General features: G+C 35.6%; 1 protein-coding gene across 1 annotated transcript; it reads left to right on the forward strand.

Annotated features, from left to right (window-relative positions):
* Positions 1-1,367: 1,367 nt before the first annotated feature.
* Positions 1,368-24,618, forward strand: LOC128211413 (uncharacterized). Its single transcript, XM_052916178.1, has 20 exons — positions 1,368-1,430; positions 4,266-4,491; positions 5,229-5,930; positions 6,862-7,039; positions 7,511-9,307; positions 11,089-11,442; positions 11,661-11,710; positions 12,113-12,349; positions 12,501-12,722; positions 16,140-16,167; positions 16,399-17,157; positions 17,313-17,537; positions 18,436-19,083; positions 19,270-19,547; positions 19,881-20,394; positions 20,497-20,753; positions 20,972-21,091; positions 21,373-21,534; positions 21,818-22,032; positions 23,178-24,618. Exons 2-20 carry the CDS (start codon positions 4,297-4,299, stop codon positions 23,323-23,325), a joined length of 7,089 nt encoding a protein of 2,362 aa, XP_052772138.1. The 5' UTR covers positions 1,368-1,430; positions 4,266-4,296; the 3' UTR covers positions 23,326-24,618.

Raw genomic sequence — 24,618 nt, forward strand, 5'->3', positions numbered from 1 at the left:
TTTATAATTGGTCCCATATTACATATTAATTCAAAACATAACATCAGCTTTTTCAAAATATTATTACTGACACAGTTGAAAAGAAAACAAAACAACAGTGATAACTGTGCTTTATTTTATTTGGTCTTTGGTTTTTGAATCCAAAATACCCGCTGCGAAGTACATCTGTTGGTTGTATACTATGTCCTAGACGTTGGGGTCAATTTTGGTCAAGCTGACCCCAAGATGGAAGTTAATGGGCGGTGCTATATAGGGGAAAGCCTACATTATTATGATCGCACACATACAGCGGACCGTTACATTACTTTCCCCCACGAAAGTCCCGACTGGGAAACTCAAGGGTGAGGCAACTTCGTTCCGGCAGTTGTCAACATCCTTCCGCTGCCACCATTTGTCACGCGCAAGCCTACCAAAGCAAACACATTCCTTCAGAAAAAAAAACATGCTCGACCCTGAAGGGGTCCGCTGGTCTTTGTATACAGTAAATTCTCAATCTGCACAGAACCCGGGCTTTGCTAATTTGAATATTACCAACCACATGAACGTACTTATATACGATTATAACGGAATGTTATACTATGAACACACACACCCGCTGCCCGATAGTACATGGAACCGTTACATTATTATGAACGCACATCCGCCGCCTACAGCGGACCGTTACATTTATATAAATATTAATCACTCTCGTTAGCACGATTATACACGAAAGTGTGGTCTTGTGTTGTGGGGGAAACCGGAGAACCCGGAGAAAACCCACTTGTCCGACTTGGTATCCACAAACTAAATTCACATGCGCCAAAGCCGGGAATCGAACCCGGGTCGCATTGGTTAGCATCGAGTGCGCTAGACGGACAACCATCGCCTCCTTCTGATCGTAACAACCACCCAAGTTCCTTGATGTTGGATATCAATGGGTTTGGCTAAATCCGAGACATTGATCATGTATGTTTATTTTAAAATTATTATTAATTCAACATTATTTGATAATTAATACAGAACGTCCAGTCCTCTTTCGCGTTAACCGATACATTTGTTACAGCGATGGAGGTCACGGTTATCAAACCAGACATATTATTCCCTCAATCGATATTATTTCCCTATTATATTAATTCCATAGAATTGAATAACGTCCAATCGCCTTCAGCGTTAAACAATACATTTGTGGTTCTTTTTAGTCCATATTCTTTTTTCTTGCACAATCTGGTACATTACAAAGCCTTTTCACTGCAAAACTTATTACGAGTATGATATATTTCCCTTTTGGCAGCTGTTTATGTTTATGTATTTGGTTGATTTCTCTATTTCGTCGTATCTATTTCAGTAAGACGCAAACAATTATTGGCTGGTAGGTATTGGCTGCCAACATACTTCACGAAAACGAAAGTTGGAGTTTTGGGAAAGTTTGTAATCCTGAAATTTAGTGATTGGTGCGTAGTTTTACTTAAATTATTTTTTTAATGATAACTTAAGTAAATATGTCATTGTAAGTAATTGCATAATTTATTATATACATACTTTATGTTCGCTAAAGAATTTTCAGATTAGAAGAATTATTCAAAAACGAAAGTAGGTTTTTAATAGTCAATAAAATGCAAGTATTCTGGTCAAGCTAGTGCTTACTTTATGATTAAAATCACATTATTATTATTATTGTGCAAACTTTTTAATTATTTCAACATTTGAGCAGTTATAAGTTCTCTTTCCTAGCCTATATAACTGAATAATGAGCGCTCAGGGATACACCATTTTGACATTTGTTATGTGTCCCTGGAGTCTGCCAAATGCAAAACTCGCCAAAAGACGCTACATGATGTCCACTCCGTGGACTCCATGTTTCACTGCTTATGTTGGTATTTTCTGCAGAATCAAACACTACTGTACTTTTATCTATCATAATGTTTGTTCAGTGAAATGACATCCTCTTATGTATACCCAAGTGGGAATGTTTGAAATGGCATAGAAAACAAGGGTGAGGCCTTATTTAAGAAACGTGCAAATGGCAGATCATATTATTTAGCCTTAGATTTAACAATATTTGAGAAAATATTAATAATAAAAAATCTCGAAACGGGCTCTGTTTGTCTGGGCATATTATATACTATAATGGGAGTTTTGCGGAAACAAGGTTTATCGAGTTTCCGCAAAACACCATACACGAGGGTCGGGGTGAACCTATCTTACACGAACGGAACTTTATTTTTGCTGGAACTCTTTTGTGCTTGGTGAAAATAATTGCGTATGGATATGCGATAATTCGTGGTTGTCATGGATATGCGCGAAGTGATTCAGATTATGTGAATAAACAAATCGGTCTTTAAATAGTTCTAAGGAGAGTGAAGCATTATTTCTTGAAAGGTGCATGAACACTGTTTTAAGGTGACCTCGTTTCCGCAAAACACCCTACGCTCGGGTCGGAATGAACCTATCTTACACTCTCGGCCATGGAAGATACTTATAATCTGAGGTGGGAGAAAATGAGATCGGTAGCGGTTACCAACCAGTTTATCCTTTCAAAAACAAGCTTTCGCCTACGTACTTCTACGGTGCGAAAATAATCCGTCGATTATTGTTAATGCATACATATACTAATTACATATATATCGAATAGGCACATACTTAAATGTTGATCTATTTGCAAATATAAAACAACAGAAAACCTTAACGAAGTGTGCCTCGACAAAATGACAATTTTGTTTAAATCCAGCTTTGTCTACGTGTTTACATCTATAGATATTTTACTTCTATACACAACTTGACTCAAATGACTTTTAGTATACTTCCGACCACTGAGCGTGCAGCCTTCGTTCTCCTGAGGCCCACTATATCAATAAATAATATTAATAATTTTTCGACATTGTTTTCCTCCATCGCTTCTTTACACATTCGTCCCCGGCTTTAGATGTATTTCAGTACAGATTTCATCGTAAGCAGTGCTCATGATACGCATCTGCACATGCTCAGTGTTTACATGACTTTGCACACACAATCGTTTATATCATTATATAGGATATTGTACATGCGATATGAAGATATGAAAAACTTTATTAATTGTAATACTACTTAACTTTTCACAATTGAGTTTATCCTGTCATGACGTCGGCATGGGTCTGGAAGTATCGTCCGTATTGCGCATTCACCGAGAAGGCTACTGATGGTTTAAAATGTTCAAAACTTTCCTGGAGCTGCCACTCATGATGCTTTTAAACCACAGTCCTAGTACAATCGTAACTCTATCAGGCGTTTTCGTTCATTAATCGTGCATTCATTCGAAGTGGTTTGTAGGAAACAATGGCCGATTCTTTGACATAATTTAGTACAATGATTTAGAAATGTACTACATTTTGATACGTTTTGCCATGGATGTAGCACTGTTTCATACATGCTTTATCACCTCCTAGGGTTAACTTGCGTGTAACATTAATCATTTCGACTAGTTCGACCATACCCGCTAAACTACGAGTACTGGACAACCTGTGACGCTGCTTGCACCATTTAACCACGACATTTGAACGGAATCTAGAACAGTTTGTTCATATAGGCTGTTGCCACAGTTCTACCCGAATCATTTCGATATCACATATGTTAGGAAGCGGAGTGAATTTAGATAAATCTGGCTTCTACGGTTATCAGCACCAATTTTTATTATCCGAACTAGGTGTAGATCTTCAATGGATCGTGAAGATTGGTCTATGATCGTTTGTTATCGTTGACTACCGTGGAAAAGTCATAAAGGCGAACTATACCATGCCAAGGGCGTAATGCATATCAACACATGTTGGTGCAACTTTGATTAATCCACATACCATTGCTATATCGGGAAACATCGGGGCACATCGGGTCAGTCAGAGCTAGCTTTATCGGCACTTTCATTTCATACCGCAAGCACAACTCATGTTGAGGCAACGTAACCGAGTACGATGAAATATACATGTACTTCGAAATGACCAGTAACATCATATTTCAATAAAGTAAAGCCTCATGTTAATCGCCCGTAGTTAAAACGAAAATAGATACACGTAACGTTCTTTGTTTTACCTAAAGAAATGAGTATGAGGGTTAGGAATTGCTGTATGAACGATCTATGAATAGAATCAATATCGTAGTGCAGTTTTCATATATATTGGACATAACAAATATCGGATAGACCGATTCTCACATTCTCTATCTGAACAAGGAAGTACTTTGATAGTAGCTTTAACCTTCGATAGCTGACTGCGAAAAATAACAATATCGATACGTGAAGTAAATTTCTGTTTTTACAGCCAAAATGTGATCAGAAACAAAAAAGAGAAAATGGCAGAAAGTCAACCACAAGTAAGTCAGAATACTGAAGGAGGAGATGGGGAAGAAGAAGTAGGGAGTGACGAGCGGAAGGGAGCCAATGTCGAGGCACGTGCAAGGCAGCGTCAGCAGGGCGGTGTCAGTAGAGACGACTCCAGTGTCGGTGATGGGAAGGAAGGAGGGAGTTCCGACAATTCACTGTCAAAGGTGAGCTTAAAATTCAAGTTATTATCAACCATGAATTAATTTTATTGAAGTCTAAATTAATTGTATCACAAAAAGGTGTGAGTACCTGAATGATTTCAGATTTACGTAGGTGAAAGTGACCTTTTTATGTTTATACATGCACAATGTACATGTTTATAGATAGGTATTAGCAAGTGTTGAAAACACACATCCACACCTTCAACGTTGCTCATTCATATGTTGCATTAACATGTAGTGAACTCTTGATAGATAATCACATATCGTGATGTTCAACATGTAGACAAATGAAACGCAAAGAGTATAGATATAATTTAATGAATATTTATCGTTTACTAGTTACTTAAATATATATATATATATAGCCATTGTATTACATTAACTTGAATATATATATATTCAAGTTAATGTAATACAATGGATATATATTAGTTGAGCTTCCATTGTATTACATTAACTTGAATATATAAATATATATATAATATATATATATATATTACATTGTATTACATTAACTTGAATATATATATATATATATATATATATATATATATATATATATATATATATATATATATATATATATATATATATATATATATTCAAGATAATGTAATACAATGGAAGCTCAACTAAACGGATCAAGCAACATGGGGGGATATGTTTTAGGAATCTAATTTCTGAAGATATCTCTAATGTGTACATTAAAAATTAAGATACTGTTTTTCACGATGTTCCAGAACAAGGCGAAATCTGTATTAAGTCATCACGCATCAGATGTTAAACCAGAGGTGCATTTAGAAAACCCGGGGCAAAAACATCCACAACGAAAGAAAGAAACACATCAGAACAAGCTTGCAAAAACTCATGACAATTCAGATAAGGAACGTATTAATGACCTACCAGCCCAACACAATTTGAACATCACTGAGAGAACTGCGGAAGCAGTGGATGTTCCCTTTGTAGTTGCTAAAGACGATGTCTTGGATGACAAGAAAGGTGACATAAATCGAAGAAGGCCACATAGTAAATCGGCGCCGAATAGCACAGCCACTGGAGATGAACGCAGATTTCAAGCAGAGTTAAAGACATCTCTGAAAGAAGCAGATTTGGAAGCTCAATTGGGATCGAAAGAAAATAACATACGTATTGAGCAAGATACTCATCATAAATATCAGACAAATAAAGGACAGATGGATATGGCTGTAAAAGGAAAAGACGAAGGAATAAAAAAAAGATATTCACCAGAAATGCCAGAGCTCCCCCAAAATGACAGGAATGATATTCGGGATAATTCAAACTCGCTTCTATCGAAAACGCCAGAACACATTAATAAAGGTCTAAAACATGTATCTTTATTGAGCGCTAGACCACAGGTTCACACTTCTGCTCGACAAAGAGATAAAACGCAAAGTGGATCAAAGGGCCAACACTTTTCGCAGGTATTCCTTTAAAGTTCCAATATCGTTTAGCATTAAAACTAACCATACATGAAGTCGAACAAAATAATAGTTCGCAACCTGTGAATGGATGCAGCTGTTGAGATAACGCAGTAATGTCGACATACTATCAACTGACTGGGCAATGCATACGTTCAGCGCAGTGGTTTAAATGTTTGTGCATTTAGCTTCACTAAACCGCCGTGTAAAGCTGTTCGTACAATCAGTTATGACCTTTTAACCAGTTATGGGGAAGACACCATAGCCCTTTATGTGCAAAAGGCGTCGGGTTTTTATCAGTTAGGGAAGAATTCTCAGGGTATCGGCAAACATTGAACGGTGAATCAGTCATCTACGAAAAAAGTGGACACCGCCCCCATTAAAACATTGGATGAAAATCTAGTAATTTATTTAAATTGACCTAACCATGACCGTGAACGAAATTATCACTTCAAAAAAAGTCTGAGAGACCAACTGTCTGAGTCATCAATTGAATTTTATGTTAGCTAATAGGTAAGAGCCATATGGTTTTGATAACAATATTCTTGAGGGTTTCGTTATGCATATACGAACAAATTCTTATTATACAATTCATATTTATGATCTAGTACTTCCAAACAACATTGATGTGGTATAGATTTGTTTGTTTTTATGTATGCACTTTTACATCGGGCGGGTATTTCCGGAAAATTCGGGTTTACTGAAAAATCCCAATATACTTAAGGATTTTTTATATTTAATGATCGAATATTTCGTTGTTATGTAGTTATAATAATAATAATAAAACGATAAATATTATATAATAACTCGTTAACAAGTTGATGTTTTAGAGGTACTTTAAGACGCCAACATTAAGTTATAATTAATTTGGCTTAAGGTCAGTATATAGCTATTTGTTATAAAACGCTCTGTAAAGTAAATATTTGTATTTCAGTCCATCAATATTCCAGCCAGATCAGCAACCCATGCGCAAGTTGATGCACATCCCAAAGCCTTATCACGATCTGTTTTTGCACGTCCTGAAAAAGCGGAGCAGCAACTATTAGGCTTATTTACTGGAATGTTTGCTTACCAGGAATATTTGGACACTCCCGAGTATGGAGATAACACAGGTAGGCTAACACCATTACATGTTTTTCACATAACTACATATTAGCCCAGTCAGCATGACCATATCGGGCCGATATCGGCATCTGGTCGGAATATCGGAAGATCGGTTCACTAATGGCCGTATAAGGGTCCGATATTTACTTAAAATATTTGTAAAAATACGCTTGACCGACTACCTGCATATGCATTTCAAATAAAAAGTAAACTTGAAAGTGTTCATGTATGATTACAAACGCCGCTTTACTTCGCATTTTATGTACATGTTCTACTTATTATGTAAGGTATGGTATCGTTGATGTCAGGCATGCTTGTTTTCCAAAGTCTTTTTATTTACCAATTTATACTTTATCTCCGCAAGCCATAGATATGAACTAGTTACTTCGTTGAAACATTTAAACTGAGCATTAAAACAATAAATTATAACTTAGAATAGTAGACTATTGACATGATAGTATCCATTATATTTGTATCAGATGGAGTTGAAGAAAGTTCCCGCGATCACATAAATTTGCAGGTGAAATATATTACCTTTGAATATGATGAAACAGAAGAACCTAAACGACCGACAAAGAAACATCGTTTCGTTCAGCATTGTGGTTCTTGTGAAGATATAACGAAATGGACGAGTGTTTTAGAGTCGGATGACTGTTTGAAAGAAATAAATGCACACTTTCGTCAATTTGGAAACGCTATTCTGTCATTGGAAGACGGAGGTACGCTGAAAGTTGGATTGGTTTCTAGCGCAGATCATGCCCAACACATTGGCCTAACAGCGATTCGGTATGTGTTAAAAGATTACAGAACAAAAATTGAAGCCGCAGACCAAGAATTTGACAGTGATTCGACAAAAAGTAAATCGGAATATGCTGAGCATGATCGATTGTTGAATACATTAGATGATGTTGAGCAAATCGAACAAGATATCGGGGAAGAAATCTTAGTGCTGCCACATATTGTATTAAAGTTTCAATCGTGTATCGAGGTCGAAGTTAAAGATTTGAAAGTTCACATCACTATGAAAGCAGCCGCTGAAAAAAAATGCACAATATGTATAAGAGGATTCAGAGACAACACCGGCACAGCTTGGGTTCGAATATTAAGAATATCAGATAACATAAAAAGTCGACAAGTCAATTTGTCAGAAGCAAAAAAGAATATTTTATCGCAAGTACGTGTCGAGGAAGACGTAGATAATCTTCTCAAGCATACAAATTGTGTATCAGAGCAACTTGAAAACACATTAATTGTACATGGACTAAATCTGAATGAAATTCAAACTTCATGTAAGCTGGTGAAGGAGAATTTCGTTTCTCGTAGTAGTCTTCTTACTGGGCAGTCTAAATTGTATAAAGATGATATTCTTAAACATGTCGAGAAGAAGGCACATGGAAAGGCATCGGTTTCTACTGATGAGAGTTACAGAATACAAATCATAGGACTGAAGTATGTAGTTTCACTGTGCACTCAAGAGATTGACAATCTGATTAAAACATATGAACAAGTTAATGATGGAACGGCACAACAATTTAAAAAGTTGGGAAATGACCTCCACGAAAGAGAAGTGTCGATCTCGACATTAGCCAGTCAATGTCTTATAAAGCTAAGATTAGAACATGATCTTAATGCCATTTTAAAACAGAACACGCTTGATTGTTTCGTACGTCAGCAGGAAAAGAAGGTATTTGTGCTTGGAATTGATGATAACTCCGTTCAACGTGCTTGTGCGGTCGTCAGTAGGAATATTGTCGAATACAGTCATGACTTGATTGGAAAATCTCGAGACCATGCAGCACATATAAAGGCCATATTAGAGGAAATAGGCAAGGGGAAGGTTGTTGTTGAAGTGGACACGTCGTTTAAAGTGCGCATTATAGGATTAGCGAACTTTGCTGACAGTTGTTTAAATGGACTGAAAGCAAGGCTAACTAATTCAACTACTGATTTTGTAAACAAAGATAATTTCAGTTCATCAACGCAAAGCACCACGATTAGTGAAAGAAAAACACAAATTGAAAACCAAGCGAAGCAAAACTTGCTTACATGTCAGCCTGGAAAGGATTTTATTAGTGGAATTGAAAAACGATTTGATGTTAGAGTATCTTTGGATCTAAAGAAACCTAAATCAAAAGGAGCTCCACGTAAACAAGGGAACAACGGAAAATTCCATTGGACGCTAGGTAACAAGAAAACACTTGTTCTTGAATGCTGCAGACTTGAAAAGACGCGAGCGGATTTGAAAATTCTTACAAGGACACACGCCGAAGGCAGAAGTAAGGTTCAAAGTTATTTCTATTTAGGGCAACGGTCTCGAAAGAAGTAAAAAGGACAGGCTTTTTTTAAAGTCCAATCAAAACAGCAAAGCATGTCGTGAATGCGTAACATGATTTTTATATATACATACATTTATACTGATTATTTCAACACAGCAGGTATGGAGTTCTCCGTCAACATCTTACAATGGAAAACTCCATTTATCTAGGATCGAGGTTTTTATTTGAGGCGTCAGTAAAAATCTTTCAGAAATTATGTTTCGACAAAATATGTTCATAGTATTACCTAATGACCCAAATGAAAGACCAATGACGAAACATATATTGTTTGACCGAATGTCATTGTCATCAACAAATGCTAATGATAACATTTTATTGTGGCCTGCAAGAGTACATAGAAATAATTTTGAAGGCTTTCGTTTTCTATCAACACATTTTGCATGATTTATTGAATACACTTTTAATGCAGATTGGTCATTCTCAGTAGATGACCTAATTGATTTCAGGAAGTAGATGAAAGGTAAAAGTCAAAATTTCCTTTGAGTGAAAAACAGTTTCCGATCAGTAACTTGTGAATGGTTTGTTGTATAATCATCAACTTTTGTATGCACAATGGGCACATTTGGCATGGTAGGTAAACAGCCTCTGGTGATCTTGAAGTCAAAGGTCACGGTATATGGAAACGGTTTCTGCATAAGGGTCAGTTGTCCCCGTAGTTTTCATTTGTATTATTGATGTCCATTACAAGTAGACAAACTCTTTTTATTATGAGATCAAACGTCGAAGTGAAGTTAACTTAAAAATGGTATCCGCTGAAATATTCAGAACTGTTTTATCTAACGTTTCTTTAAAATATTTATATATTGGTCATGGGTCATAGTATCTTTGTTTGGTTATAGCAGTGGTGAGTGCACTGTTTCTCACATAGGCAGGTTGCGGTTCGCTTCCCGGCTTGTGTACATGCAAGTTTGTTTTGTGGTCACTAAGCGGGACATCTTGGTTTCCTCTGGGTTAGACACACAAAACAAAACAAGACTCTCTCGTAACATCTTGCCAACGAAAGTGATTAATATAATGTTGTTATAACTTATATACACTCGATGTCAAATAAATAAGTTTAAACTAAGAACTAAGTCGTAGCAACCCCTGTGCATTAAACTTGGGTTTATATTGAGTACGGCAATGATTTGCAATCGCAACAGGCGACATATCTGATTCCACGGAATGCAATATCCATAGTTGTATTTGAGATTTTTATTTTAATACCACAATTCAAATTTGCATTTGTTACTGTAACCAATACTTCAATTTGTATTTGTGAATTTAACATCAAGGCTGAACTAGGTCAGATTTGATTACCGGTATACATCATATACTCACAAATGATGAATCAACACATTTGCGTATTCATTATTACATTTATGTAAGATCAAACATTTAAGTTATGTAAAAATTTAAAAAATAACATTAAATGCGTCCTTGTTGCATTATTTTTGCGAAAAGCAAACATATGATATCATGTTATATAACCCTATATTTTACATCCACCGATTGCCATCATGTCTTCCAACGTTACGAGAGACAATTTTAGTTTTGTATATTAACCTCAAGTGCTATATACATGTAGTTACATAAACTACAACGATACTATTTGAAAGTCTTTACTTTTGGAAGTATTCTAAACTTCTAAACAAAAATAATGAACTATTAAAGTTAAATCATATAATCAGCATTTAAGCACTGCCTGATTCATTCTGTGTGTTTATTTTATTTTTACTTAGAACAAATTGGAAAAGCGCGAGAGGATGGAAGCAATACATATGTTGATGTTGGGATTAAAGACTTTGACAAAAGAAATGAGCAAAACTCGTTATCAGATCTCCGCTACATCGTCTCGGAAGTGCTAACAAAAGTAAAGGAAATTGAAATGGACTTCAGATCCGTAGCAGTGCCTCTGCAGTCATTTAACCTTTGGGAATATACTTTGTTTAGCGGGGCTGTTATCGAGTCATGCATACATAGCTTGGAAGGATTGCAGAAGGACGACGACCCGGATGTCATTGTGCTTTGTGCCGAAGATAAAGCTCATTTTCAACAAGCTGAACGTTTCATTGAAGAATACTTCGTTCAAAAAAGTATGGTCATATTTTATTTTCGTTAATGTAACGTTTATTTGTTGTCATATTAATTACATGAGTTGTTATTATCATGATTTGACTAAAACAAATCTTATAAGGTCGAATTGTTTTTCGGCGTCTGCGCACATAACGTACGTGTTCGGCAAACCTTGAAAAAAACACACACACAGCGAATGAATTTTATGGTGCTTTTTTAAACATACGTGCAATTTCAGCTTCCGTGACAAAAGCTGTGGTCGTGGAAGGGGAACTTGATAAAACAGAGGTAGATTTAAATATCATTATTTTCTTTCTAATTGTTCGTGTATTTTACCTAAAAAATTTCATGACAGTTCCGTTCACTTGAATTCGGGGCGCATCGTTAATATCGACCCGATACATTTCGGAGTTTTGATAAAATTATACGTTAAAAATGCTGCAAAAATTTAGACTTTGTATATTTCACCACATAAAGCTTGCGTTGTTAGTTGCTGACATATCAATGAAGTAATTAACGTTGTAGTCAAATAATTTCTGGAAAAAACCGTTTATTATTTGAAGAAGCCAGAGAATTCCTTTGCCTGGAAATACACAAACATGCTTTTCTGATATACAAGAAAGTATATTTGGAAAAAATCCATTTGCCGAGGTTTCTTTTGCATAATTTTGCATGTATCTGTTTCTTTAGGCTGACGTGATCGTCAACACAACGTCTCACAAGCTTGATCTTAACACTGGTCGAGTTTCCAAAGCGTTGTTAAGAGCCGCTGGAGCTGATCTGCAAAAGGAATGTCACACACAATTTCCGAATGGAATTGGAAATAGGGGTATAGCTTTAACCCGGGGGCACGGACTTCCTTGTCAGTATGTCATACACGTAGCACTTTCGCCGTTCAAGCAAGTCGATGAACAGGAACGTTTAGAGGTTAGTTATAAATCAATACCACTAGTATCGTCGTTTTTGAATACGCTGTAAATAAAAGTTTCATAATAATGATAGTGTATATTGTCTTAACATAAGATCTATTAAAATATTACTATTTCAATTTCAAATACTGTTTTTAAAACAAAAATAGGATGTGCGAAGCGTCATGCAACAGTGTCTTGCACGAGCGTCAGAGCTGGAGTTAAAGACAATAGCAATTCCAGCGTTTGGTACAGGGAATTTGAAGTATCCACCAACCCTTGTCGCCGGAGAGATGTTTTCAAGCGTTGAGAGATTCGCTCAGGATACAAAGAAAACTACGTTGAAGAAAGTAATGTTTGTGGTGTTTCCTCGGGACACAGATGTCGTCCAGGTTGGTACGAGGTAGATTGTGAAATATGTGCGTGATTGTCCTACGCTTACAATTTTGCCACATTTAAACCTGAATAATTGTCAATTTAGATGGTATGAGTACGGAGTGCTTAGTTAGTGTGTTTTTAGGGTAGTTTGATGTCCGTCGGTCATAATTGTTTCGATGGGCCGATGATCGCCGATAATCGATTATATCGGCAGACATTCGTAACCCGGCGATCGGCGCCCTCATCTTTCCATAATCGAATGATCGAAAAAAAAAATAGTTTGCTTGAATCTAGTAAATTTCCAACTTTATATAGCGCAGTAACTTAGACCTAAGGGAAGTAACCGCTTCTTTGAGTTTGAACAATCCTTTTCTTTAGTTTTTCTTTCTGTTCAAATCGCTTTTTGATAGCTGACAGCAACGGTCGGGGTCTCAAATTATTTGATTACCCTGGTAATCGGTTGTCCCGGGTGCTAGAAAAATGCATATTATTCAAGCGAAATGGATGGGATCATTCAAGACCAGATTCTTATGAAACTAGGCTTGATCGACCCTAGCTGTGCTCAAATATTGAAATAAACGTCAAAATGAGTCGATGTAAAAACAAGAAATATTTGAATGATGGAAATATTTGCCGTCTTATTCCGAAAATACGTGAGAAAAGGTTTGCTATTTTAATTTCCAATTATTCGTTTTTTTAATAGCTAATGTCAACCAAAGCCAATTTCCTATGTCTCATTTTTTTAAATTTAATTTTCAAAACCGCATCAGGTCACTGACAGATGAAAAAAACAACATGTATTATACAGGATAAAAGGGCGAGGATAAGACATGGTTGACCATTTCTTTCAGTTGATAATTGGGCAATTATTATTCACACTAGGGCAATGATCAATCAAAAACCTAGTCCAAATAATTGTACCTTGACGGATATTTTTTTACGATTTTAGATATGGCAAATCCTTCACGTTCAAATTCTTTTGTACCAAAAGTGGGTAGTTATTCCGATCGGGATTCCGGGTTAAAGCATACTGCGTCTATAAAATATCATAAAAAAACAAGAAATATTATGAGATATTTTATATTAGTTACATACACAAAAATAAATAGCCAACGAATAATTATGAGTTTGATGGGTTTTTCTTCATTTCATTCTGTCAAAACATAACAATAAATACATGAAGGGCACCTGCAAGGCTGCAGTTAACAGTTTTACAACAATCGGAACACTTCGGCCATGTCCGAGTTGTTACGATTATATTTACGAGGTCTATCTCGAAGCTTGTCGGAGTTGGCCGACGATTGGGTCGAGTTGTTCCGCTTGGCATAATTGTTGTCTGTGTCATTCCAGTTTCGTTTTATTGGAAAGGTAAATCATGTTGTTTAATGCATTTAATGCTTGTTATGTGCAAAATAGCTTTGCGTTTATATGGTTAAATATGAATATAAAATTACCCTTTCAAACATAAAATACTTCACTTAATACAAGTTGAATGTTTTTCAAACCCACCCGGTTTTTGCACAAACCTGTTTAGAAATAAGTGATTGGAAGAATCCCATATAATACGTCTATTATTTTAGACTACCAAAACCATGTATTATTTTATAAATAAAAGTCAACTTAAGTAAACCTCACCATGAAATGATCCCTTGCTTCATAAAACTTGAATTTTTATGTTTTAATTATTTTTACAATTATTCAATGTGCCAGAAATAATTCATGTTTTCCGACTGAAGAATTAGGAATGAAATTTACATGAAAACGAAGGTCCTTATTAATATATACACCAGAAAATGATGCTTATGTGATACTGTCTGATTACAGCCGATTAATCGGATAATCGATCGATAAGGGTCTCCGATTAATCGATTATGAAAATCAAGCCGATTGCCCATCACTATCATTAACACTTACGCCAAAAAATTAAACAATGTCAAAATATGTCAATACAAAGAAATTCTTGTTTACTCTCTAGATGCCACGCTGTTGGCCTTAAGGTAAAATGTACCTAATAGCCATCATTTCAAACTATGACCATATTGATTACTTAATATGTATCCTTTTATGGATTCAAAGTGAAAATTTAATAGAAATTTACTGTCAAATAACAATTGTATGAGGAAATCGAGCCAAGAAATATCGAGCCAACGGGGTTCGAATGTATATAGTGGTATATTGCACAACAAAAGTTATGGATATGTCTATAACAAATTGAAGTACACTTAAGACAATAAACATTTAAACATTCAACAAGTATCAAAACTCTTTGTGTTTGTATCTTTAAATAAAGCATACTGTTGTTTATATTATTGTTCAATATATAACCATTCAAATAGATAAAAGATATTTTAAATGTTAGAAAATTAAGAAAAAACATTAAAAAAAGAAAAAAACAAAACAAAAACAAACAAACCAAAACAAACAAACAGCAACAACAAATACTGACTATGAAAGGATATCTATATGAACATAGAAATTTTAAATTAGCCAAATTTCAACTAAAATTATGGAAGTCCTCACGATGTCTACCTACAAAAGCGAAAAATAAGAACAATCAAATAAATATTTATTGCCTAAAAGTAAACAAACAAAAACCCGTGAGAATTAAGGGAAAAACAGAAGAAAAACAGTATTATCCAACAAAGCGTTTTAGCTTTTCGAAAAAAAATAATATTAATTTTTGTTATTTTTGTACAAGTATAAAACAATTGTCTCTAAACTGGCCTTTAGCATGTTAAGTTTGCTTATATTTATCATTCGTCTATCACTTATTATATATGATTTATATATTGCAAAATTTCTTTCTGATTTAATTCATTTTTGATCACATTATCAACGAATCAACAAATCAAGCTGTACTTAAATAGCCTATATACTCTAATAATTAACTTTAACCTCTTGGGAACATAATGCTAAAGAATCAAAGTGTTTAACCGTCGTGTTAAAAATAGAATGTGAAATTCCAAACCAACATTTTCAGCCGTGTCTGCTAGTAATTAAATCGTCAAAAAATATATGTAAAAATATATCATATTACTTTTCACTGAAAACGCAAATTAAATTATGTAAAAAAAGCTACTGAAATCAAAGAAAAAAATAATAATTTATTTGTGCTTCTGGATGGAATCGAACATCTAAGTCAAAACCCTCAAAAGATTTGTAGTCAAGCGCCTTACATCATTTGCTAAATTATAAAAGTTTTTTTTCACAAGGGTTGTGTTACCTTAAGTCGATGAAATTTGGGTAGAACGATGAATTTTGGGTTGTGTGGTCAAAATAGGTCACACATATGAAAGAAAACCCAAAGAAAAAAAAAGAATTACATAAGATAAATGACACTATGTTTTGTGAAACGTCTAGAAATAGCAGGATGTGTTTCGTAATTACGTAGCCATGCATAAAATTATATAAATTTGATTATGTGATTACAGATATATAAAAGGATCGAAAGGGAATTCTGTAAGTTTATTATTTTTAATTTACAAACTTGACATCAAGATGGCAAGATATGTATTTCAATGAACTGTAGTTAAGTTTCTTTCATTTTATTTTAAACTTTTATACTTCCTGATAAATCAACTTTTCATTACGACGTTAAATCATATTGTTGGTAATAAATAAACCCGGCTTTAACATTGCGTGGTACACATATAGTAATCATTCGTTGAACTTGCACTGTTTTGTTGACAGATGATGCTTGTGAAAAAAGGAAATCGAATCCAGTACATACGTTGACGGTGTGTGGTTCTAGTGAAACTGCCGTTGATGAAGCCCACAGACGGTTAAATGTGTATTTAGATAATGGTAACAATGGGCAAAAGGAGGAGCAAGTGGTTATGAACGCTAATGAGTATGCAGCTATCAAGAAAATATTTCAGGGAGAGTTTTTTGCAATAGACAAAATATTTGTGAAATGTAATTATGAAACTCCAAATGGCATTCTTTACATAACGGGAAACCCTGGAGATGTAAATAATGCTGTGCGAATTGTTCATCAGTGTCACGAAAAGCTAAACAAAATGCAGAAGTTTTGCGTTCCCAACCAAAACCGAAACGAACATTTAAAAGATAGGGAACTTGATGGCGTTTATTGTGTTAAAGACCGTTTTCAAGATATCGTGCATATCTATGCAGAAACAGAAGAGATCATGAGTAAGGTAAAATCATTTCTTGGCAAAAGCGATAAGTCACCAAAAGCACATAAAGACCATCGATCGGAGTTGCAAAATCGACCCTTTTCCTGGACGACTGACGCAAAGAACGTGACGGGGTTTTCGATGAACAAACTTACGGTCAAGTCATACGAGGCCGACATTTTGCTAGTTCCGGTGGACTGCATTGTGAACGCAGCAAATAAAGATTTGCAACATGGGGGAGGCATTGCTCAGGTGATTGCTTCAGCCGCTGGAAGTCAGCTGATTGACGAGTGTAGGACAATAATACGAAAAGGTATGCTTACGTGTTTTAATTTGATAAACGATTTGTTTCATTGTATATGCAAGATCACTTTTGATCTCTGTTTAGATTAATAAAGTAGAATGGCTTGTTTGTATTAACCTGTATTGTTATGCCAGATAAATAAGTACGAATTCCTGTTTTCTTAGCTCGAAAAGCTTTAGTTGCTGGTGACGTTGTTGCAACCGAAGGCGGTAATTTGCGTTACAGAACGGTATTGCATGCTGTTGGTCCATGCTGGAATGAATACGATACCACACAAGAGTCAGAAGTTCAGCGATGTGTTTCGGACTTACGGAAGACTATACTAAATTGCCTGATAAAGGCAGAAGAACAATCTGTGAAATCAATTGCATTTCCATCAATCAGTTCAGGTGAGTGTTATTTTGAGCGTTTGTTTACCACGCCGTCTTTAGTATAAACTGATGTTTTTACCAACGATCATAAACACTCCCACGAGGATAACCAGAGTGTGGGATTATGTTGTGGGGGAATCAGTGTGCTCGGAGGAAACCTACTTGTTCCACAACCCAAAAGCACTGGTTGGGATTTGAGCCCGGAACGCATTGTTGAGAGGTGGGTGAGCTAACTGGCCCACCAAATAGCCGTCTAGATGGTGATCTAGAAATAAATATACAAAAAGATTGACCAAAATCTCAAGATGCTAACGTGTTTATATAAACACTCATGCTTTTTATCACATGTAAAGAGTAACTTAACTATCCAGATGAAAGAAATGAAGCTTGATGTCAGGATTAAAAAGTTTTATTTGCGTTGGTAATATAAAGACCGGTGCAAGTTAGCGTTATACGAATAGCGCTGAATGATGACATTTTAAAAAAACCTGTTCAGCGAGAAAATGTCTGTCCACTTATAAATAAAACTAATTTGAAATAAACAAAAGTAAAACAATTTTTTTTTTATTTTAAACTTTTACCTATTTATTTTCCTTTCTAAACGATCTCATTAAAAAGTTGGTTTTGAGCAAACAAAAGACAATTTACTTATTTACTTTTTTAAATAGTTTTTGCTCGGTGTTTGATATATCTCCCCAAACATAATGTCAGATCCGAAAACAATGTTCACTACATATTTCAAAAACGTTTGCATTTCATGTTTGTGTCCTTACTTTACCTTGTGCATGTGCGTATATAATGAACTGAGTATATAATCGAAAACTTCAGTTTACTGAGATGTCTTCTGCGGCTGAATTGCATTGTTTCATGTGCTTTTAATTGTCTACGCTTTATTCCGGTGCTTTATATATTTCAGGTCTGTTTGGTGTTCCACATGAAATTTGTGCGAAAACGTACGCTAATGCAGTTCATCAGTTCAGCAAAAGCCCTCGTGCATTAGAGGAGATTCACTTTGTTGATATAAGCCATGATATGACGAAAGCAATACAGGATGTGTTAAAAGAAGTGACAGTCAAGGGGCACGAGGTTGCAATTAACACAAAAAACTACCAGAACACAAGTAACACAAACGAGGTTACCAAACTTACGGGCAGAGGAAAAACTCCACGTCCAAAGAAATGTTGTTTGTCTGCGCTGGAAACGTTCTATCTTGATGATAATATCATCATAATTGTTCAAATAGGAGACATAACCATGCTACAAGAAGTGAATGCTATTGTATGTAGTGATAGTGGGCATGGAAAAAATGTTGGAATCATAGCACAGAAGTTATATGAACGTGGAGGAACGGATTATCAAAAAGAAAAGAACGAGAAATTCGAAACGTGGAAAAAAGTATCAGAGGTTGTGGGAACTGCAGGTGGTGATACTGACTTCAAACATATTTTGCATGCAGTTGTTCCACAAAAAGACCTACCTTCATTGAAGAAAACCTACCGAAACGTTTTCAAAATGGCAAAATCTTTGAAGGTGGAATCGATAGCCATTCCTTTACTTGGGACAGGTTTGGCTTCACTATTTGTTCTAGTTTATTTATCATCTATTAATCATCTATTACATTTTGATAATTTCAAAATCAACTATGTGTGTTTTTTGTTTATCATTTTACTAAAAAGTTCAAGCTGCATTATTGAAGTTGGCTGTTGAATTTTACATGTCTTGATTGTTTATTGATTTTTCCTTATATTAGGACAGGGCGGTATCTTAGTCAGGGACAGTGTAACGTCTCTGTTATCAGAGCTTCAGGTGTTTGTGAAGAAAAACATAAACTATGGCTTGACTGTTCATATAGTAATATATGAGAACAATACATTGGCTGTCGATGTCGTTGAACATGTTCGGATGTTTGTAAATGATTCGAGCAATACAGACAATCCAGGTGCTGAAGCAATCGACCAATATTTTCAATCAGACAAAGAGAAAACTCGGACTTCAAACGAAGGAAAAGATACGGGCACTAGACCTAAGGTAATAATTCTGACCAAAAGCTGTTAATAAAAATACAGCTTTTTAAAACTGCAATTATAACATGTTTTCAGTAGACTGAGTGTATTGCTGAGTGTAAAATCATGATGCACCGTCAATACCAATTATTTTCTATCGAATTAAGCGCATTGGTGAGACGATTGTATGTGCTTGATATGTGTTGGTCAAAAACCATATTTTACTCTACCAATATATTTTATTAAAACGCGTTACACCCAAGTAAACATTATGTTATATCGTATTTCTTTATTTTAAGTAACAGCTTTGGAGATTTATTTCCATCAAACAAGTTGACGATTTTACCTTTTTTTCAAGGTCATGGTTACCACAAACGTCATGGCCTGTGGAAGGACAAAAAGCAACGATCCACACAAAAAGATATCCTATCGGGATGCAGTCGCAAAACCACCAATACATAGTGAATCCAAGACAAACAAAAGCTCAAATCCAACATTTACTCCCAAGTTATTTCATTTCAATGACGAAGTTAAAATACACGTTCACGCAGAAGATATTACGGATTTACAAGGAGTGACTGCAATAGTTTGCAGTGAAAATTCGAAAGGCGAAAACGCTAGTATGATCGCACGAAAGCTTCATTCAATTGGAGGAAATTTATATCGAGATGATAAAAATAGAAAATTTAAGAACGAAAAAAATGTAAACGATGTTATTGCCACGATTGGTGGAGATCTTGGGTACAAACATGTGTTGCATGCAGTTGTTCCACATGAAGATGAACAACACCTTGATGAAACATACAAAAACATTTTTCTGAAGGCAAAAAAGTTGAAGGTGGTTTCCATAGCATTCCCGTTACTCGGAACAGGTAAGAGTTACTGTTTTATTATAATAAACTTAAGCCAATGAGCTTGATTGGTTGTTGATAAAATGGAAGACAACTTCAGTTTCATTGGATTTTCCTTTTTAGGGAGAGGTGCTTATACAGTCGACATAAGCTTAACGGCGCTCCTTACTCAGTTGGAACAGTTTTGCAAACAGAAGAACAAGTACCTTAAAGAAATACATATTGTTATAAAAGAACAAACATTGGCCACTCGTCTAGCAGAACAAGTTCAGACATACATCGAAAACAAGGCAGTTAATGAACCGAGCAAAGATGCTAATTTAAAGACTAGTCGGGGGACACGAACAGAGCCGGAAAAGCTTGAAGAGAAACAACCACAGGTTATTAATGCATTCAACTTGTTTATATAATTGTATCAGGAACTAAGTAAGTATTTAAAAAATACAAACATTTTCATAACCAATAATTACCGTATATAGTTTTAATGGTGTAATGAAATGCTTTGGTATACTATGTTTAACATATCTAATTTTTTACCTCGATTAACACATTGCCTATGCCTTTAATTATTTTATGTATGAAAAACGATTTCTCATAGCCGATAGGAGACAACAATGTTATAGAAGACTGTGTAATCTGCATGGATAAAATGACCAGCCCGAAAACGCTACGATGTGGACACAGCTATTGTAGAGAATGCATTGAAGGCTATTTCAAGGTTTATCTTTGCTTTTGTGTGATAAAATGCACTATGTTCATGGTATAATCTAATTCCTTATATAAAGTTATACACTCGGAAACTTCGATTCTAAATGTATGTAAGAACATTAGAAATATGAAAAACAAAATCACTTGTTTTCATCCGGCCGATGACATGTGCCTAAAAGTTGCCTTTTAACACAAAGTATAGTTGAAATACTCGCAACACGTCATCTTTTATTATTTTGATGAATTATTTATGTTTGTCAGTGCATAACTTATTATATTATATTCAACCAGATTAAGCTTGCGTGTCCCACATGCGGGATGGTCTGTGGAGTTATATCCGGAGATCAGCCCAGTGGAACAATGGACATACAGAAACAGTTGACACATATCGCTGGATACAACGACTGCGGATCTATCAGCGTTGGTTACAGGTTCCCAGACGGCCATCAAGGGGTAGGTTGTATGTGCTATTTTGGTATGTTAAGCCAAAATCTGATGGTCCGTTTAAAATGTTATGGTCTGATTTAGGACAAAGACGCAGATATTAAGGTTTAGGAATTATGTTGAACTAGCCTTACTCTTAAGTTTAAAAGGTTTGATCATGAATAATAAAATAAATAGTACTTTGGTCTGATTCAACTATTAAGGCCTGATATAGCTAAACTACCTACGCCATGTAATGCATATACATATATTTATATGGAAGTTGAAACTAAAGTATAACGTTCTTGTTCAGGCAAACCATCCACGCCCGGGGTCGTTCTACGCCGGTATTAACCGCGTCGCCTACCTTCCGGACAATGATGAGGGGAGACGGGTGTGCGGCATGCTGGCTGTGGCTTTCCAACGGCGGCTGGTATTCACCATCGGTACGTCACGTACCACCGGACAGGAGGGGGTTATCACATGGAACGATATCCACCACAAAACGGATCACCGGCCAAATACGCAGTTAGCCTTTATTGTTATATAGCAATGATTCTGATTTATATTTCGTCTGAGAAATAAATGCTATTTCCTGTAACTTTCGATCAGTCCGTTTCAGATGTACATTTGTATTTGGATCAACTAGTCATGTCGAGCATTAAGCATTTCAAGTATCTTTTCTAAATGGTCAAAGGCCTGACAACAATTGTATCATGAACTAATTGGCAAATGACATTCACTCGTTTTAAAAGTATTTTCTATGTCATAAAAGGGTTATTTTTATAACCAAACTACTGTCCCAGTGTTAGGCCAAAATCTTGACAGACTGCAGAAGTGGAAGAGCGACAGGACGATGACATTCAACCCCAGTAAGAAAGAGGTTATCCGTAATAAGGAGTAAGATCCAAATATTCAGTGCATACAGACAAACTTAATGGCCTAAACCTGTTAGATGAGTTGTCAAAGAAAGCTCAGCTGTCAAAGAAGGTCAACAACTCTCTAGCAATTCTAGGAATATTTGTTGCTTGCTGTCCCAATGATATAAGAGCACAGAGCTACCAATCATAAGTCAAAATATTTTTTGAGTATGTCACGGAGGGTCAAGGGTGACTATAGGAAACTCAGAAGCACCAACTAGATTCTAATTGCTATTGGATTGCACACTCTCCTACACCATCGCTCTCAAATCTGGTGATGGTCTATAGGATAATACTATCTAGTACACAATCCATGTGTTCCTTCCATCAATCAACCATGAGTCCACATGACATTCTTAATCCCATTCTTCAGGCTCGATATCTACCAACGATCCATTCCCTCTGGCAAGCCTACCCGATCACATTGCCATAACCGACACCTTAGAGGTCTTCAAGGGAGTAGGCTGGCCAAACCAACTGTAGATGCACACATGCTTTTGTATTAGCCTGTATGAACGTTCGTCACACTTTTAACATTGTTCCATACACTGTCACTCATACACGAGAATTATACGACAAAGCCACAGAGCAGGATTCCGTACGGTAACGGAAGAAGACGCTTATTTATGCTTGTAAGGATTCCATACCAGGCCCAGGTTAACCGAAGATATTCATCACGGACTATTTTGACGAAACGCGATCACTCTCTTGTTTCTTCAGTTAATCGCTACTTGTGTATGTTACTTTTTTCAGGTTCGGTTATCCGGACCCAACCTACCTGCAGCGAGTCGCGGAGGAACTGGCTGTAAAAGGCGTCACGGTCAGCGACATCACGCCTGATATGGCCAAGTTTTTGAAGGACAAAACGCCAGGAGCGAGGAAACAAATTTCCACCAAATAGACTAGTCTCATTAGAAATGCCCTATGGAAAGAAGGGGACGTGTACATATGAATGGTTGAAACAAGATGATGAGTTTACGATATTTATGTTGAAATGTTTTAGTATTACAGTTCTTATTTATATCATTTATTATGTTGAATATTGATAATGTAGGTTTTGCATTTTTGAGTGTTAATAGCTTTAATACATATTGACGCATGTGTCGACGTATAAGGTCGATAAAGTTCAATATTTCAAATATTTTATTCTTATGCATATGATATGGAATTCATTAGAGTTTGATTATTTATCATAGTAATTGTGTTTGCAAATCATACTTTAAATATTTGCTGTGTTTCTAAATAAAATACTACCGCATGTTCTTGATGAATGAATGGAAACAAAAAGTAAATCATACAGCACCCATAACTAGAGTTATTGTGATTATACACGACCGCTTTAGTGCTACCGGTTTTGAAATATTTTACCAAGAACAATGTTCAATAAATAGAAGCCAGCTGTTAAAGTGAAAAGGGTTGCGGTTTATCCGCAACGTAGTTATTTATCGGTTACTCCCATTCTACTTGTTATCGCTCCGATATAGGAGTTAAAATGTAGACGAAAACAAAGAAAATAAGATGCATCATTACTCCTGAGCCTTTTCACACTTACAAACGCTTTTAAAATTATGCTTTGTTCGCGTTAGTCAATAGAGCTCAGGTTATTTTTTCTGTAAGTTATGTTCGTTTAACCCATTAAGAGTCTTGTATCTAGTTTTTTTATGCAGTAATTCTAATCATTATTTTTATCATGTTTAGTTATATGTTCATGCTTTACACATTAAACTAAACCAATAAGGGGTTACAAAATTATGGAATGTTTGTCATACGATGGAATGATTAAAAAAGTGGAAAGAGTGCTATTAAACAGTTTATGCATGCCAAATATTGTTGTTGCTATGGCAAGAGAACATAGTGAAAATACCACTTTAACTAGATTCTGCAATAACAAGAGATGTCAAATGTTTTAGAACTGCTGCTTATGTTCACCGTTTATCTTATAATGCGTCAATTTTATGTGTTTGTCCATAACGATATTTTGACCCGTATGCCTTTATCAAACAAAGAATGTGAAACCATGAGGTTAATGAAACTTTTTATGTGATTCAATGCATGTCAGTTTGTTTTATCGGGCACAACAGGTGGTTACTGTGGCAAAATGAATAGTGTAAATGACATAATTTCTGTTGTACCGCATAATGGGAAAATTTATATGTACAATATGTAAACCCAAACATTAAATAAAATACAGTTA

Source organism: Mya arenaria, chromosome 12 (assembly GCF_026914265.1).
Source record: "Mya arenaria isolate MELC-2E11 chromosome 12, ASM2691426v1".
Taxonomy (NCBI): Eukaryota; Metazoa; Mollusca; class Bivalvia; order Myida; family Myidae; genus Mya; species Mya arenaria.

Coding starts and splice junctions, on each gene's coding strand:
- LOC128211413 (XM_052916178.1), top strand. CDS start 4,297: ATGGCAGAAAGTCAACCACAAGTAAGTCAGAATACTGAAGGAGGAGAT. Junction 7,040..7,510: donor CGAGTATGGAGATAACACAG/GTAGGCTAACAC, acceptor TATTTGTATCAG/ATGGAGTTGAAGAAAGTTCC. Junction 22,033..23,177: donor GATCACCGGCCAAATACGCA/GTTAGCCTTTAT, acceptor TACTTTTTTCAG/GTTCGGTTATCCGGACCCAA.